This window comes from Saccoglossus kowalevskii, chromosome 8 (genome assembly GCF_978046115.1).
Source record: "Saccoglossus kowalevskii chromosome 8, keSacKowa6.1, whole genome shotgun sequence".
Lineage (NCBI taxonomy): Eukaryota > Metazoa > Hemichordata > Enteropneusta > Harrimaniidae > Saccoglossus > Saccoglossus kowalevskii.
The window spans coordinates 16,238,253-16,256,137 of record NC_140648.1 but is presented as its reverse complement, the minus strand read 5'-3'; the positions used below and the strand labels follow the sequence as shown (position 1 = coordinate 16,256,137).

General features: G+C 37.9%; 4 protein-coding genes across 8 annotated transcripts in view; 1 reads left to right on the top strand and 3 right to left on the bottom strand.

The window, feature by feature from the left end:
• The window catches only part of LOC100369237 (uncharacterized), a 61,925-nt gene extending 56,922 nt beyond the window's left edge, over positions 1–5,003 (top strand). For all 4 annotated transcript variants that reach the window (XM_085502267.1, XM_085502265.1, XM_085502266.1 and 1 more), the window contains 4 exons: positions 904–1,736; positions 2,301–2,492; positions 2,950–3,114; positions 3,282–5,003. In XM_085502267.1, the coding sequence (XP_085358393.1) occupies positions 904–1,736; positions 2,301–2,492; positions 2,950–3,114; positions 3,282–3,515 (1,424 nt within the window). In that variant the 3' untranslated portion in view covers positions 3,516–5,003. The remainder of the gene's footprint in view (positions 1–903; positions 1,737–2,300; positions 2,493–2,949; positions 3,115–3,281) is intronic.
• On the bottom strand, positions 4,994–8,386 carry LOC100369383 (uncharacterized). The gene is made up of 4 exons (XM_002738464.4): positions 8,106–8,386; positions 7,123–7,233; positions 6,709–6,879; positions 4,994–6,259 (listed from the first exon to the last, which is right to left on the bottom strand). The coding sequence occupies exons 1-4, from the start codon at positions 8,353–8,355 to the stop codon at positions 5,988–5,990; spliced, it is 804 nt and encodes a 267-aa protein (XP_002738510.2). The 5' UTR covers positions 8,356–8,386; the 3' UTR covers positions 4,994–5,987.
• A 120-nt stretch (positions 8,387–8,506) lies between these two features.
• On the bottom strand, positions 8,507–12,630 carry LOC144359208 (uncharacterized). The gene is made up of 4 exons (XM_085502935.1): positions 12,448–12,630; positions 10,967–11,053; positions 9,831–10,007; positions 8,507–9,619 (listed from the first exon to the last, which is right to left on the bottom strand). Exons 1-4 carry the CDS (start codon positions 12,569–12,571, stop codon positions 9,213–9,215), a joined length of 795 nt encoding a protein of 264 aa, XP_085359061.1. The 5' UTR covers positions 12,572–12,630; the 3' UTR covers positions 8,507–9,212.
• Positions 12,631–13,621: 991 nt separating this feature from the next.
• LOC146739362 (uncharacterized) lies at positions 13,622–15,323 on the bottom strand. Of its 2 annotated transcripts, none has more exons than XM_085502933.1 (3): positions 15,140–15,323; positions 14,683–14,838; positions 13,622–14,218 (listed from the first exon to the last, which is right to left on the bottom strand). In XM_085502933.1, the coding sequence occupies exons 1-3, from the start codon at positions 15,261–15,263 to the stop codon at positions 14,094–14,096; spliced, it is 405 nt and encodes a 134-aa protein (XP_085359059.1). In that variant the 5' UTR covers positions 15,264–15,323; the 3' UTR covers positions 13,622–14,093. The 2 variants fall into 2 exon arrangements, with proteins under 2 accessions (XP_085359059.1, XP_085359058.1); XM_085502932.1 differs by having other exon boundaries at positions 14,611–14,838; positions 15,140–15,308.
• Positions 15,324–17,885: the final 2,562 nt, after the last annotated feature.

Below are 17,885 nucleotides of genomic sequence, written 5' to 3'. Positions count from 1 at the left end.
TGCAATACAATCGTTTACCGGGTATGTTAATAACCTAGATCAAAATTTGGCTTTGGTGTAGACTGGTTGTTCAAAGTTTGTCAAAATTAGTTGCCCTGACTAATGACATGAACATATTTAGCCATGTTTGGTACAGTAGTTGTTTGAGTATAAACCTCTCTGGGAAAATGGCAAATTAACGAAAAATTTGGTTTATAAACCCCAGGCTTATAAACGAGTAATAGTTAAAACTTCTCCTGAGTGATAATTTATGCTAATTTATTCATAAACAAATTGTCATTTGTACGATACTAGAGTGTCTTCGACTAGCATCGTCCTAATTAACTTGAGGATTGGCCGTTACGCCCAAGGGTCACTAATCACTCTTGGGTGTGTTTACTAAGTGGAACAGCATTCGACCCTGTGTTTCACGTGAATATTGGTCTGTACGTTTAGGGGGAAACGAAAGTATATTCTAAACGAAGTTTCAAATAAACTAACATGGATAAATATAAACTATAATCGGATAAATGACTTGTTGTAAAATGCTGTAAATTTGGAGGGGGGGCTTATACATGAGCAGGGGTTTATACTCGGACAACTATGGTATATAAAATACAAAATTGTGTTGTATTTGCAAGATCAACAAATCAGATACTCATAATGACACTGAGGGCGCTATATAAAGATTGCTGTCATGTTAATAATGGGAGACTTCCTTGGAGCAAGTTTATATTGTAGGTATGTTTGTCTAAGGAATAAGAACCTTGGGTAATGTCAAAATGAAGTGTGGAAAAATCAGGGTAGAATATCTACTTTTGATATGTACACATGTTGCTTATTCTAGTAGTCATGTTAATTCACTTTTTGTTGTTTCATTATTTACTTTATTCTATAATGAATTATCAATTTTTCTTTGCTTAGAAATGCTTGAAGAATATGACTTTCTGGATACCATATCAGAAGTGGACATGGAAAATGACGTTTTCATTGACGACTACAAACCACCGGAGAAAGTGAAATCGCCGAACATTTCAAAGTCCAGCCACGGTGACTCTGCCAAGTCTGCCAAGAAGTCTGAAAAGAAGATGAAAAATAAGGACAGAGACAGGTCGGATTCCAAGGAATCAAAGAAAAAATCCAAGCAAGATTCCAAGAAGGAGAAAATCTCCAAAAAACTCAGCAGACAGAACTCCAAGAGTCCGAGCAAGGGTGAAGGTACACAAAGTGATAGTATGGAGAATTCACAACCAAGTAGCAAATCAAAGAAGAGTGGCAAACATTCTGAGCTCAAAGGACAAAATAAAGACAAGGCGAAAACAAGACTAAAGGAGAAAAAGATAAAAAAATCCAGCAAAATCAAGTCTGATTCTGAGGATACAGATTCAAGTTCAACTAAAAAACACAAGAAACATAAACACAGCAAAGACAGGGACAAGAAAGATAAGGAATCAAGGACAAATGTTGCCAACGACGATACAGTTTTCAGTCCTCCACTTCAACCTCCAAAGAAAAAACCTGACTTAACGGTGTGTGTCAAAACAAACGATTTGAATGTTCCTGAAGAATCGCAATCTGATTCGACGGCGGAGGACGTGGATGTGCGCAGCTGTTCTGAAGGTTTGGATAGCACCGAAACAACACCTATGACGAGTACGCAGACATCTGATAATGATGGGGAATTGACGGACGAGGACACTACGAATAGTGACTCAACATCTGAAGTGTCCAGTGACTTATCGGCGGAGATAAAAAAGGTAAAATTAATGCAAATTTAATAGAAATTGATGAATTTTAGGACCATAAATGTGTGCACATAAATTATGGAAAAGAAATTCATGTATTGTTGATTTCGAGAAAGCATTCTTCTTGTTGCTAAGTACAAAGTTTTCAAAAAGAGTTCAATTTTCATTAATTTTAATTTTCATTAATCTGGCAAAATAGTGAAATTCTGTTATAGGGATTATGTTTAATTTTCATTTCATTCTTGAATTTCTGGGATTGCCAATATTTGGAAGCTGACAGCATTACCACACAGTATTCTGATTGGTTAATGGCATTTATGGCCTTATCAGGTCAAAAGATACACCATGGAAGGTTAATGTGCCTTAAAAAAACGGTTGACTACTCTCGCTTCTAGTACATTCACTCACGATAAAACAAAATTTACATATATATTTCATAACAAACCAAAGAAAAAATGATTTCAGAATTTTACAAATTTCCGACATTTAAAAATTTTCTGGTAATAGTATATCAGACACATTCTATTGAACTTTCTTATTACCTTTTCTAACCAACATTATGGTATGTACTTTTAGAGTTCAAAGTCTGCCATTGCTGCCAAAAGAGGAAGAAAAACGCGACTACCATCAGCCAGTAAGATTGCTGCATTTCTGCCGTCTCGTCAGCTGTGGAGGTGGTGCGGCAAAGCGACTCAGCGTCGAGGAATGAAAGGGAAAGCAAAGAAAGTATTTTACAAAGCCATATGCAGAGACAAAGAAATTATAAGGGTAAGCAATTGCGCATTCAGTTTTAGACGGGTAGTGTGCCAAACAAGTAAATGCATTAATTACTAGTATTCACTGGGTTTTAATTTCCCTGAAAGTAAAATCATCTTGTTGATAAAATTAAATATTTATGAACATGCAAAACCCAGTGCATATACTCAAAATATTAAAATAGTTAAATGAAATGACAGTGAAGATTAGTTTTACAGCATTTTAGCAAATTAACTTTATTCAACCAAAGACTCTCACTGATTGGCTGATCAGGTTACATTGACCAATCATTGACAGTGTTGTATATTATTTTCATATCCCATGATTCTAACTCAGGAAATTAACCCTGATATTTTTATTTTGCGGTTTTACCCTAAAGTTGATTAATAAACCCATCTTAGATGTGTGTATTTCAACGAATGGTGTCAAGTGTTTGTTTTTACTAAAATTATTTTGTTTATATCCTCAGGTCAATGACTGTGCTGTTTTTCTTTCGACTGGACGGCCGCATTTACCATATGTTGGTAGAATTGAAAGTATGTGGGAGGCGTGGGGCGGTAACATGGTTGTTAAGGTCAAGTGGTTCTACCATCCAGAAGAGACGAAAGCTGGAAGACGTGGCAATGACGGAAAGGTTGGTATTGTTAATATCACTGCTGCTTTGTCGTTGAGGTTACCGTGGTAGCGCAGACTCAGTAAAATGTTAAAATTTATTCGTGTCCTTCCCTAATCCATCAAGATGTTTGAAATGCACATCTTCTCAAAATAAAATGATAACAAATCAATTCATTTCCACCATAGATGGCGCTGTATCAATCCCCCCACGTAGATGAAAACGACGTACAGACTATATCACACCGATGCGAGGTGCTCTCATTCGAAGACTATCAGGAAAGGACAGTAACAACAAATGGAAACTCCACAACAACCACGTCAACTAAGGACAAATCGAAAAGCAACGTGGACAACGATGATGTCTATTACCTAGCAGGAACTTATGATCCTGCCACCGGTATGCAGGTCGATGAACTATGAACGAAATTATGCTCATGACTGAATTGAAAACTGTATGAACGCTACGAAGAATTATGTATTCTAGTAGTTCAATCTCAAGCTGTCTTCAACTTTCCTTTAATACGTTACCATGACATTTCATTGCTTATATTCATATTTTTCTATGAAGAAGATATTACAGACATTTTACGGACAATATGATATTATGATATAATAGTATCAGGTGTCGTTTGGGGACTTTGACGAGACTTTATCGATGGTAGAACGGTACAATTGTAAATGGCATTCGTTTATTATGTCACATTAACTTTTATTGCTGTTTAATAATAATGTCTTTAAAATTGACACTGATATTTCATTGCCATTGAAATCATGATGATTTAAATAATGATTCAAATTACACGGATAATTATATTATTGACAATTGTAGTTTAGAAATTATATTTTTTTTGGATGATTCATCTGTGGTTGATTGATCAAACTTAACGTCATTGTATATATATTGATATATATATATATATGTAGTGCAACAAGTTGTGTTGTCACAACAGTTACCATGACAACGGGCATTGCTCTTTTCAAGTGACCGAGTACAGCCACTGATGAGCCCTCACTGCCATCGAAGCACATTGGTATATTCCAGTTATCGTGTTTCATTAACAATTATGCCATTTGAGATGTTGTGGACAAAGCTTTTTTTTATTATTTCATGCTTGTTCGGATCATTTGATGCAGAACGATATTCATGGAAATATGCTAGTTTTGTTCTTTTACTCTTTCTGTTTAGTGTTTTTTTTTTGAGAGAGAGAGAGTGTGCAATTTTTAATCCTGTAAATACGAGTTTCAAATGAAGATTTAGTTGATAGGTCAATGTCTACAAGTTGATCACAAAAGAATTTACAAAAAAAAAAATGTATAAAGTTTTTGAAAAGTTACCAATCCTAACATTTTCTCTTCATCAACTATCGGTGCTTTATCCTCCATGGTTATGGGATTGGTTGTGTCTTTCCCCTTCTTTGAAAACAAATTTTTACACTTGTTTTTACTGTATTTTTTGAAAGAAAAATATCTTGTACATCTTCACCGCCATGGTAACAAAGAGTTCTGTTTATATGTACAAAATGTGTGAAGAGCAAAAATTGTTAAGAAAACATTGCTGGGCATTCATTTGTTGTGATGAATGGAAATTTATGGGTTTTTTTCTTTTCTGCTTCATGATATATTATCAGATAATGTTTTTTTTCTTTATTATATTTTTGACTCTGATGTATAAAATGTATTGTAGTATTTACCAGTGTTTCAATGCAATAATTAAACACCTTTTTTATGGGCCCAAGGCTTCTTCACAAATTAAAAAAAAAGTTTTAACTCTAAAGAAGAAGAAAAAACAAATTACTAGATTTTGTGTATTTGTACAGTGAAAGAAAGCTGTAGTTTTTATTCCAGTTTGCTTATAAAAAAAATTATGATGTAAATGGAAATATTAAAAAAAATCATAATTAATATAAATATGATTGTTTTTATTTTATTTGTAATAACATGAATATTTTCAACCAGTCTGGTTTGAAGTATTCCTGCTGTATATTGAAGCTTGGATCAGTGCGCCCTCTAAGCGATATGATGCACTAAGATTTTTTATGACATAACTAGGTGGGCTCACTCTCTGACACTCTAGCAACTCAACAGAAATTCGTCTGTTGATATAGTAATCCTTGCAAACATCTTGCTATGGTTGTGAAATCTGTAATTTTATGAAATTAAATCAATATTTTATCAACAAAATAAGTAAAAACAAAGGAAATTGGAGGCCACAATATTAGTTTGTTTTTCAGAGACAAACTGAAGAAATGCAGAGACTTCAGTGGCGTCTTTGTATGTGTTCACATGACCAAAAAAATGGAGTAATTGGTAACTCCAGAAAGGTTTATTCCTTAAAATCTGATGTATTCAATGTCGTGCATTTCTTATTTTATATATTATCTTTTTACAAATGCATATTTATTTTAATTACCACCACTTGGCATCCATGATTATCAAAACTTGAAAAATACATGTACTATAAAAAATGTTATTAATAAAAATAAATATATGAATTATAATTGAATACGTATTTTAAAAGAAAGCCCAAGTTAGGATATTGTATTAATCAGATTGACCAGCCAACAACGTCGCCCTCTAGTGACAAAGCCTGGCAAGAATTGTTTTATTCCAGTTTTTAATTAAACGTTAGTGCTTTTATAAAAAATATTGACGTACTGCCGTCCACAGATCAAGAATATAGCAGCTTTGTAAAAGCATTGCCTCATCATTTAGGAATTTCTTTCAACTTGTACCTTCCATCCCGGCTCATATCAACAATATGGCAGACTGGAGACGCACCGTTGCCATGGCGTTATTGCCGCATTACATTATAGGTTATGTAGTGTAAGGAGCTAATGTTCATTCTGCTTCTCTCCCGAACCCCACAAGTGCCGGAATTGTTTGTAAAATTATTTACAACGGAACACCATTAGGTAATGTGGCACACTGCGTCGTGGCTGAGTGTTGTGGCGATGGGTACCAGTGGTTTTTGCAGTTGTGGCGACAGTCCGCCGAACCACTCACAATGGCACTGGCACTGCCTGCACGCTGTGGAATTCTATCCACAATACTTAATACGGGAGTCCGAATGTTTTGATGGTTTCTTTGATCGTCATCGGGTATTGTATCTGCATTTCTAGCGACCTCCCTTATATCACCGCCATCTACGTTATAAAACCGGTAAGCTGAAAGAAATAATATGTTCGTAAATTAAAGGGGAGGTTCGTCACCTGCGCATGCGCGGTTAGTCCCAATCGACAATAACACACGCAAAGGCTCACGAATGGACGCTTTTTTGTAAGCAATGACACGCTATGACCATCTGACGCATGCGCAGGTGACGAGTCACCCCCTCACCCGCTTTAAAGGACGATGGATATTTCTGGAAATTTGAATACATATTCACGAATATGAGATGCGAGATTTGGAAAAATAGAATAGTTGCTTGTATATGTATTCTTGACGGCAGTAGTGAGTGAGAAGATGTCTGAGCTTTAACTTGTTGAACACTTGTAAATTCATTAAGGCATGCTCCCACTGGCGCGGCGCGAATTCTCTAATGTTTTTTCTTAAAAAAAAAAAAAGCTTCATAATACCTTTCTTAACTACAATAAAAAAGATGAAAGTTTATTACCTATAGCGTGTGTGCGATGTGGCTGATGTTTTCCGACACTGCAGCAATCCAGTGGAAAGTGTCGTGCCTTGTCCTGTCGACGTGAGACGTTTACCACTAAGCATGCCACTATGACAATGGCGATGATTGCCGCTAACAACACTAATAGCACCAATGGGCTGTTCAAAGATACTGCGGAAATAATAAGAAGCTTAAAACGTACAATTTACAGCAGTCACGGTGAATCGCAGCTGTTGAATGACATAGTCGAACATGTTCATGTACAACTCCCCAATCCCCATGAAACAACAACAATGAAAATTAATAGTATTTCTTTTTCCGGGTTTGAAAGTACTAGTAATGTTTACCGACAATCTACTCCATATTTATAAGTCTATAATCAACTTGTTTTAAAGGAAAGAATATCATATTTACATTGGTATCCAGATACATGTATGTAAACATCTTCTTTATTCGCTGGATTTGTCGAATTCTTGTTGATTTTATTATTTGTACTTGTACTTGTACTAGTTGTTGTCGTCGACACTGTATATTTTAGAAAAAAATATCAACTTCAGGAAATTGCATTTAAAATATGTAGTCTGTATATTTATGGTACAAATTCAAAATACCCGTTGACTGGTTTCAGTGAGCTTAACATAAACGAATAACTCAAAATCCCAGATATACGAGAATACACGAACGAGTCGAACATAATCAGTAATGCAGCGAATAGCTCTCCAGTATTTCATACATCATGAAGTTATGCGTATGCCGCCCTCATCGGACAGGGAGCCATTTTGTCTGGCGTTATGCCAAACGCGTGTTCTTTTCACAAGGTACACCCAATCACAGCCCCTCAATCACTGACAAGTTGGCAGCTATTTAAAGAAATTTTACATGGGGAATTCCCTTTACATTCCTTGTCAGACGAGCGGTTTCTTAGCGAAATAGCAACAAAATCATTTGAGTACATGTACTAGTAACATATTTCGCCCATTGCTCATGCCTATGCGTTTGCAGAAGCATGTACGCGAGAGTCGGAAATAGACAATAAGAATAAATAAGAATTTGAATATATGCGTCGCTTTCAGGTACATATCTATACGAGAAACTTATAGACCGACATACCCCTACCACGTTCGAGGAAATACTCGTTTCGGATTTGAAGAGGACTCCCATTTTGACCTCTCAGTTACATTGCAGAACTTCAAACTTGAGGAAAGATTGGATATGCAGGGGTGCATATAGGATTTTTTTATGGGGGGGGGGGCAAACTTTAAAATCGCCAGACTAAGTTAATGATTTTTTTATATTATACAAAAACAAATTGAATACATTTTTCAACGGGGGGGGGGGGGGTACGGACCCCAAGAACCTCCCTCTAGATCCGCCACTGATATGAGATTGCGACTTACCTTGGCACTGGTTACATTGCGATAGATGCACCTTTTCACACAGTTGACAATCGTGACATTCGCCTAAAGCCACGAAATATCCATCGGGGCAGTCGATGACGTCAATATCACAAAATACCCTCGTATTTTGATTCAAAACCAGCGTAATAAACAGATACAGAAAAAGGCCTGCCATGTTGTCATTACTTTGATCAACTTTTGGGGATTGCCGAAATTTGCAAAACTCAACTGTATTAGACTCTATTGTCATGCACACCTGACCAATTGGAATGGTTGATATTATTAAATGTGACGAAAACGAAACGTGTCATGTCCATCGCATGCAGGGGGCAGACGAGCACGCCAGCAAGTCCAACTACACGCATTCACTCTAACGTTCACATATAAAAGGAGACGTGTGATTGCTTCAAATATGTCCGTGTTTTTATATCTTTTTTTTTGGAACAATTAAAATTTGTTTAATTAATCTCAAGGTCATTCTCGTCTTCACCGTAAAGCTGACACCCCCGCCGTTAGAAGTTGATTCAACCGGGGATTCCCTGGTGGGAAAATCCCTTGTCGTTATCACGTGTTGCATATAACAACGATGTCTTGATTGAGGGGGAAATCCCCAGTGATGACAATACACAATGCAAGCTACAAAGGACAAGCTATGCATACGCGCTGATAGTTTGAAAACAAAAAAACTCAACTGTGTCTTATTTGTGTAAAACTGATATGTATATCAATATTTTGATTATGAATAAATTGACAAAACTGCACTAAATATAATCCGCTCGTGTCCAAATAGGTATGTATGTACAAAACGACGATTTAGCTGCGTCACACTACTGCCTTAAAACGGTTTCTTGCTGTATTCACTGAATGTAAGAGTAAGAAATTTCAGAGGAAAGCGAAAAATAACATTGTGGCGTGTCCGTAAAATTATGTTACAGTAAACATCATAATCGGACCGATCGTAGTGACTGATTTATCACGTTCTTTATTATTCACAGTGGCTGTTACATGCATGGTTGACATGTTGTCTCGTTTCCCATCACACTGAACTCCCGTAACCATGAAATAAGTCTCAAAAATATTACGCGGCCTCCTTGGCAAATACATTTTTCAAATTGTGGTTTCTAATGCTGTTAGATCGTGTCCGTCGATGCAATGAACGTCGTTGTCAAGGTGAACTCCGTTATCACTACCAACAATATTATCAACGATTTCGCGCCTCGTCTCATTATCCGCCTCATCGTCTTCTCCTATCTCTAAAATCGTACTCGGCGATCCGTCGCTGACGTCACTGCTACTATCACCAAAGAGTATCTTCGACCGACGGCAAGAACTATCCTTCGTCGTGGCGGTTGCGTGGATAGAACGCTCATTTTCTGGACCACTGAGGTGTTCATTTGTTATTGTAGTTTTCACATCATCGGAAGTCCCGTCGATGTCTACTCGCAGTGAGCAGCCTGAATATGCCACTCCTTCAGAAGGCACGTCTTTCCCTGGAACCACTTCAATACACGTACCTGGAACCGAAATAATAGAATATTGTATGAAACATTAAATATATTATAATACATTTAACAATACAACAGTAATGCCGTTGGTTGACGAACTGTTTGCCCATCACGGTTTTTTGCATCGGTTGGAATACTATCAATTCTTTGACCTCGCTTGTATCCTTCATCGAATATTATAATTATTAGTTATGATATATAGCAACCAAGATTGTCTTACCACGTGATGACAATTTCAAGTTTTCACTTTTACTATACGACGGCGGGTGAGATTTGTGTTCTGTTGTTCTCCTGTGGTGGCGCAAAGACCACCACAAGATGACGCCAAAGCAGGAGAGAAATATTGTCACTATGGCAACCGGTGCCCACTGTACGCAAAGTGTCCACACCGCAGACACTGTAAGTACAAGAAAAATACAATAAATGAAAAGATGATAGTTTATTTAAGCAATACCCCCCCCCCCGGCGAATGCGGGTATACCACGAGATATTGCTATATATATCAAGTGGTATACCCAACTTCGGTGGGGTGGGGGTTATTGCTATTATATCATACCAGTATATTGACAGTTCGATAAAACTAGTAAAAAAGAGTTTACTTTCATCTACTAAAAGATCATGATTATGGCCCTTGAACATGAATATTTATAAGAATAGTATGTAGTTGTACGCTGAATGAATACAAAAATTACATGCGCAACACAGTTCAAATTGAATACAAACTAATTTTTATTCCGCGTGAAAAAGAAACGTCACGGTATCTACGGTGAATAGAGCAGCGTAAACACACAAATTAGCCTAACAGAAGATGACCTTTCTGACCTTTTACTGACTGTGTCAACGCGATTTGAAATACAGGGTCGTGTACAGTTTGGATCATTAAAACAACGGATTTTCCACGTTTTCATTCCGGTTTTTGTACAATTTGGATTGTAATTTGCCCATTGAAAGTACAGTTGTGAAATAAACCGGTTTTGTGACTCGTCATACTACTTGTAACTGTGGACATTTGACGTTCAGCGGTACTTGGTTCGACAGAAATTTGAGACGCGGCGGGACGCGGTGTATCATGTACGGCGTTCGGCACGGCGACCTCAGTTCCAACATCTGACCTGGATACCTTTGGTATAACCAAAGTTTTGTGATAGTATGACAGTATGTCAGACAAGTTTTGTCGTTGTTCTGGGGTAAGTTTGATGGTGTAAGATCAGATTGTCGCATCGGAGTCTCAACAACGGCCGAAATGCGCAGCGGACGCATTTTGGGGTTACGGTAGAACTGGATATTTGTGTCCGAGTGTTTCATCAAATTTACCTTCTCGTTCATTGGAATTCGAGATTCAAAGATGACGCTTACCTGGTTGGTAATGATGGCCATTTAAACCTAACACTTGCAAATTCGTACTAGAAGCTGACAGTGAACCTGCTGTACTCGTTGGAAAATCTGAAATGAAAATATAAAAGATGTAGTGACGCCACAGTAATAGCCTGGACCAATCAAATGCGTTTAAAACCCAATGGCGTTGATGATGTTCCTAGAGTTTGAAATCGAAATTCATTAGCTATACAGTCGAAACCAATCTCCATCACATCATCCTATTTATATATCATGGCGCCACACACACATGCCATTTATTGTTCGGATAGTGGAAAATCCCTTCGTCGTGTTTCCATACGTGTTCATCATCAAGTCATATCTATCATTATTAGGGGAAATTACCGGTGTTGTAAAAGCATGAATTTCATTGATATTTAATTCTAATATTATCAAGTTGATATTTGATCGTGTTCACTGAGTTTTATATTGTTAATTTTTTCCAATGAAACTATAAGATCTATTAGGCAAAAATAGCGAAAGTAAAACCATAAATGACGAAACGAAAGGGTTCCCCGAAGAAGTAGATGTATTGGTCCGTTGCTATGCGAGCGAAACTCGTGTAAAATATATAAAATTTATTTTAAAAACACGCCCAGTTGCATTTTATGTTTGAAAATTTACCTAAACACCGTACCCCTTTTACCTATCGATTTCGTCGTTTGATATCTTTTCACCAAATTTCCCCGGCTCTGCAAGCACGGGTGGTAAAAACTGGGCAAGCGCGGAGCGCCCGCGTCACCCGAGGCGAAGAAGCGAAAGCACTCCACGTTTGAATCGACGATTCACATCTACGTCTCCTACCGCAAAATCTACTTTCTCATTATTTCAACATTTTGAAAAGATTTTAGCACTGAATGTAACAATATTTATTTTAAATAACACACAATTTTTTCAACAGAAGCTTAGGATATTAGAAACAAATGAATTTAAAAAAACGCGGAATACCAACAATTTTGTTGTAAAATGTCGCCTATGGCAGAATCTAGTTGCGGCTCTCTGTGACTCCCTAGGTCAGGTAAAGGAGAATACCCCGTGTGTAGTACGCACAAGCCTCAGCAGAGCTGATTGTTGCGTTTGTATGAATCCCACGCATATTGCACAAATAGGGCACGAATAACTTCACGTCGAGTACATCCGATGGCCCACCCATTGGCATTGAGTATGGCTGTAGCTTAAATTAGCCGGTGAGTCATATCCTCTGGCCTTAAAATGGAACATCCACCCCGTTTGTTCAGAAACCCCCACCTGTTTTCATCATCGGACCCGAACTAACTTCAATGAAACACACATAGGTGAAACGATCATGTATCTTTTTGCAATCAATGTTTGTAAATGTGGGGGGGGGGGGTCAACTTAGTCACCCACCTGAGTTGAAGACCTGGGACATCCAGGCAAAGTGTTTCAGTTCATTGTCGGCCACATACATTACAAATAATTCTAAAAATAGCAATTGAACTTACCACACTCCACACATCCGCTAGGGGGTCGGCTAAGCTGCGAACAAATCGTACAAGGCGAACACTGACCGAGACCATTTGGGAAATATCCCGGATTGCACCCAGCGATGTCCCACGATGACGACATTATTACTACAGTCTTTTTACACCAAAAATATGTGTGCGCTACTATGAATGCGATGTTGTCGTCACATTCACTGTTTGTCGAATGACTCACATTTACCAGTGTCGGTGATAACAGTTTGTGTGGTTGGGAATACCCTTTGATGACGCTAGCTAAAAATATCTAGTACATGTACTTGTATCTGGACTCATATCAAGCATCAGGAAATGGCGTTTTAATTCTCATAACTCATAATATTAATAAAGTATGCTCTTTCGTTATTTATTACTACGTAACCCTGTTGTAGTTGTACCGTTGTTCAGTCAGTACTGGGCTGTTCAAGTGAGATATTTTACTCGGAATTTTACATTTTATTATTATCATATTTGCAAATGGTGTACTGTCACTTCCACGGTAAATCGAAAGCTGCACTTATGACTTAACCAGAACACCCAATTTACGTACGATGGCGTATGTCTGGTCCCTACTACATTCTGGTTAGTACAATGGTGTGTGGTGTGTTGAATGATATGGGATGGGTTGACTTCGGTTTGTGCACAGAAAGGCCGTGCAACGGATAAATATTGTATACGAGTGTTTCGACAGAGCACACCCGTCACCACGATGTCAATCGACGTGGCTCAGTGATACTGCGCTATGTACTAGACTGGCAAATTAGGTCACTGATCTGCGAAGAGCCACGTCGCATCAAGTCCCGATCGATGTACTAGTATTTGGACATATTTTATATATATGATAGATAGATAGTCTATGTTATGTATTGTCTATGTGTGGCCACACAGGTCGTGCGTGTTCTCGCGATTGAAGTTATAGTCCCTGTCTGTGGTGTCCTCGTACGGCATTATGTCACGTGTTGTTTTACGTCACAACACCGGCGAAGTCACCTGTTTCATGAGTCTAAAAATAATAGCAGGGGGATTGCCCGAGATGACCCTGGCACCGTGTATGCCAATCAAAAGAATTACCTATTATTTTTTTTAGTAACACACTTTTTGCTACTCTGATTGTCCTTTTGGGCAATAGTTAAAATAAATTAATTAAAAAAAAAAACGCTTACGTGTCATGTTTTTTATTGTCGCCTGTAAAATTCAACCTGCAGACATGATATGATTTTCTGTATATAACCATTCAACAGTAACAGTTGTTATTATTTCAGAAGTACAATTATTTAAACTGACTTAAATATACTTGAATTATTCCGTAATGGCCCTTTAACCTGTGGACCTGATCATGACTGTGATAAACAACACAGGTTACTAGAGTATGTTGTTCATTACTTCATATGTTTTAGTACATATTCCTTTGACAAAATGTTTAGTCACTACGCATGCGCGTACAACTTATGATATGTTTGTTCGTGTTCGTTGCGTCATATCGGACAAGACCTGATATGCGTGTTCTGTCAATCCTAATCACACAGGATGTATATATGCTATAAATTAGCCACATACGCAGGAGAGGGATCGGGTGGCATCAAAGCACTCAAACAGATGAACAGAAGTGAAATATTTAGTTGTGCCATCCCTTAGTGAAGTTGTCCATTTTGCAACAGAACACCCCCATCTGAATTTTCACCAAGTACGAACGACGTTGGTCCGTCGTGTCCTTCCTCTGTTTCCGAATTTGGGCCATGAACTGGATCCTCGTTGCCTGTGGATAAAACGGAAACCAGTGTAAGGGGATTGATTCATTGCTTAGTTGTGACATATATTCTGCTTTTAAAAGATTAGTTTGTGGTCGTTGTATGATTCCGATGTCTGACCGTTATCGTCACAAACATCTACTGGTTGCTTCTTTACAGCGACTTTTAGAAAAAAAATGTGTTTAAAGAAAGTGTCTTATTTAAATTAGCTTCTAGTTGTACTCGGTCATCACGAACTAAAGCTATAGTCTGACATTTTGCATGCCGAGGATACGTCAAAATAATCATATATATATTTTACTTTAAATGGACATTTGACAGCCATGATTTATTCGATAGACAACCAAGATGGCGCACTGCAATGTGCATGCATTTATTTCAATAAATTTATTATGTATACTTATTTTATTGTCTTCGGTAGAACCCTGTGCGAACTTTGGCGCGAATTCAACAACAAAAGCAGTGCGCGTACCTTCCTTGACCTCACCGCGTTCACTATCATTTTCACGTGACCTCTTACGTCGCCGTAAATAGACTACAATGGTGCAAGTAATAATAATACCGAATAGTAGTATTGCAACAGGTACACCAACAGTAATCCACAGCGATGTTTCTGCAGTATTAGTATCTAAAAACATAAAATATGACCGTAAATATATGACATCCAATATTATTACGTCACAGTTATTGTCCTTGTAATAGGTGTACTAGTACTCGGGGTCACGTGTGTTCGGGTACCATGTACAGGTGGGTACTTATACTTTAGGGGCAATTTGACAATTGCGTCCATTTTACTTTTTTTAAACCAAACTCCGTTCAAAAATGTTTAAAATTCACCGCAAGTGTTTATGTATGGTCATCATGATTGACGGACGGACGTAGTATAAACAAAGATATTAATTCTAATAAAATAGTGAAAATAAACTTACTACCACATAGTGAACATCCACTAGGGGGTCGGCTAACTTCTGAACAAATCGTACAAGACGAACACTGGCCGAGACCATTTGAGAAATATCCCGGGTCGCACTGAACGTTGTCCAAAGATGACATGATCGTAAATTGTGACGCTACAGTACTGCGAATGCGATAATGTTGCTCGCGATTTATCGAATGCCGTTGACCGGTCAGCAAGGTTTAAATAACTTCTGTTTGATTTGGGGGGAAACCTTACGTGGTGGAGGAAAACCATAGAAATGACCTTCAACTCTTCAAGCGGGGAAATATCCCTTGATAACACTTACCACAAATAGCAATGATAATCCGGTTCCATCTTGATCCAATACATTACGTGAATAAACGTGTGCGTGAACCCGGGAGGGGGGGGGTACTTGCAAAAAATACTGACAGGGGTGTGTAGCTGGTTGTTTGAAACCCCTACCCCTTATCAGACAGAAATAAACTCAAATTGCCTACCCCTTTTCAGACAAACTGTGGATATTTGACACCCCTTTTCCAGACAGTGAGCATAAATGGCACCAAGGGAAAAGAAGGTGGACTCCGTGGGTGATCAAAAGGAAGTTACAGAAAGAAAAAAATCGAATTCATTCTCCTGATTTTTGGATTACTCAAGCTCTAGTCTTTAGAAAATATGGACTCTTTTTCAGATAGAAATAATGAAAAAAGAATACCCCTTTTCAGACAGACAGGGTAAAATAACATACCCCTTTTCAGACAGAAGTGGTGAATTTGGGACCCCTTTTGGCGGTACATATATATATGCCACTTCAATGTGAATACCCCCCCCCCCTGGGGGGGGGCGTGAACATGTAAATAGATGCATACAAAACGCACTGCAGTGCAAAAAGGCGCTTGAGCTTCGTTCGCCAATTACATATATTTTAATCGATATATTGAGCCAGATTTACTTTTACATATGTATGTCTCAGGTACCTAACAAGAACTTATCAAGTCTGCAGCTCATGCCCATTTATTGCACTAAACTTGCCCATAGTCAATCTAGAACACAAATAGTGTATTCACATATGATTCCGCGCCCCTTTGTGGACTTTCAAACCCATTCAGTGAAACGGCGTATCAGCACCAGTGTATTGATAACTCGATTCCGACTCGTATAAATACATAATGGTATTCGAACCAATTAGTAGATCTCGAGTTTAACTAGTAGATTATTTTATTGCTGTCCTCCAACGACATATCGATGTACATTTTAACAGGACCAATTCTAAATCTGGATTTTACGCTGTAACTCGGCAGCACGGAACCCTTATCGTAAGATGCACGGCAACCGAAATACAACAGGGAATTGCCACTAACCTTAGTTGATCCCCGGAAATAATAGCCATCAATTAATACTGACACTCATTCTTGTAAGTTTTGTGGTTCTTGTAAACATGTTTTTATACAAAAAACGGCAGTCTTTTTAAATTTACAAGTCATGAGTATATTCAACGTGTTCAGATTAGCCATATACCTTACACTATTGTGTTTTTATTACCATGACTATGATATCTTACGTAATATGATTATCGATTTGGCAAAAGACGGCAAATGAAAACATAGCGTGAACAGTTGCGATGGGATTCCGCTGCCCTGGTAATTTTGATAACATGTATTATTATATGATATACCAATTATCAATTTCACTTAAAGCGCATGCGTCAGATGGCCATAGCGTGTCAATGTTTACAAACAAGACACCATGAGTCTGCGTTTTACCGTGTGTTGTTATCGTCGCTTGGGACTCAATTCCCGCGCGTGCGCAGGTGACGACCCTCCCGCTTTAATATCCTAGTACGTAAGTATTACTTATTTTCGCGATTTAGGGGATTTTACGCGGTGTCCCACTACGGCATGTACCTTTGAACCGCATCATGCATTACCGGCATGTTGTCACACCAAACCAATTTATCGATAATGACGTTACTAAAAATAGAACGGGGAATTACCCCGAAGCTTTAGTGTTCACCAGTCAAAACAATAACCTCTTTGTTATTAACACGTCTTTTTCGCCAGTACTTGTAATTGTTTTTTTTTTTTGTAAAGTACATTCTCGACCAAACCTGGATACGTGAAATGCACACACCCACGTGACTTTGAATCCATCTGTTTTTCACACTTTCACTGCTTTCTAATATACGTTCACAGTCACTCCTAGTAGAGTGACTGGGATACGTTCAAGAAATAAACTACCACAAACTAATCCGTAATAAATCACCTGATTTTATGAAAAAGGTACACAAACTACAATTTAGATCATAACTTTGATGTTGATGACCCTATTTCTGGTGCGCCAAGGTATTTGTGATTACTATTTCGTCGAGAGAATTCTGCTGTTTCCTACCAAAACAACGTCTTTTCATCTTTTCAGTCAAAATACAATATAAAACACGTTATTTGAACCGACTCACAATACCGTTAATTCGGTTTAATCGATGTCACTGCCGCCAAAAAAATGAACGGTTTGTATACTCGGATTTATATTCCCAGTTTATTTCAAATAATTGTAGACGAAGACGTATTACTAAAAATAAAATGGGAAACCACCGGAAACAATAGACGATGTTGACGATGTTTAGCTTTGTTTGTCTGTGTATATCAATAAAATGACGTCAGATTATTTGATCTGATTTTATTGGTGTCCTGTTACGGCATGTGAGGCACCTTTGAACCATACCAATTCTGGGTGTTACGCGGCGACTCTGCAGTATGCAA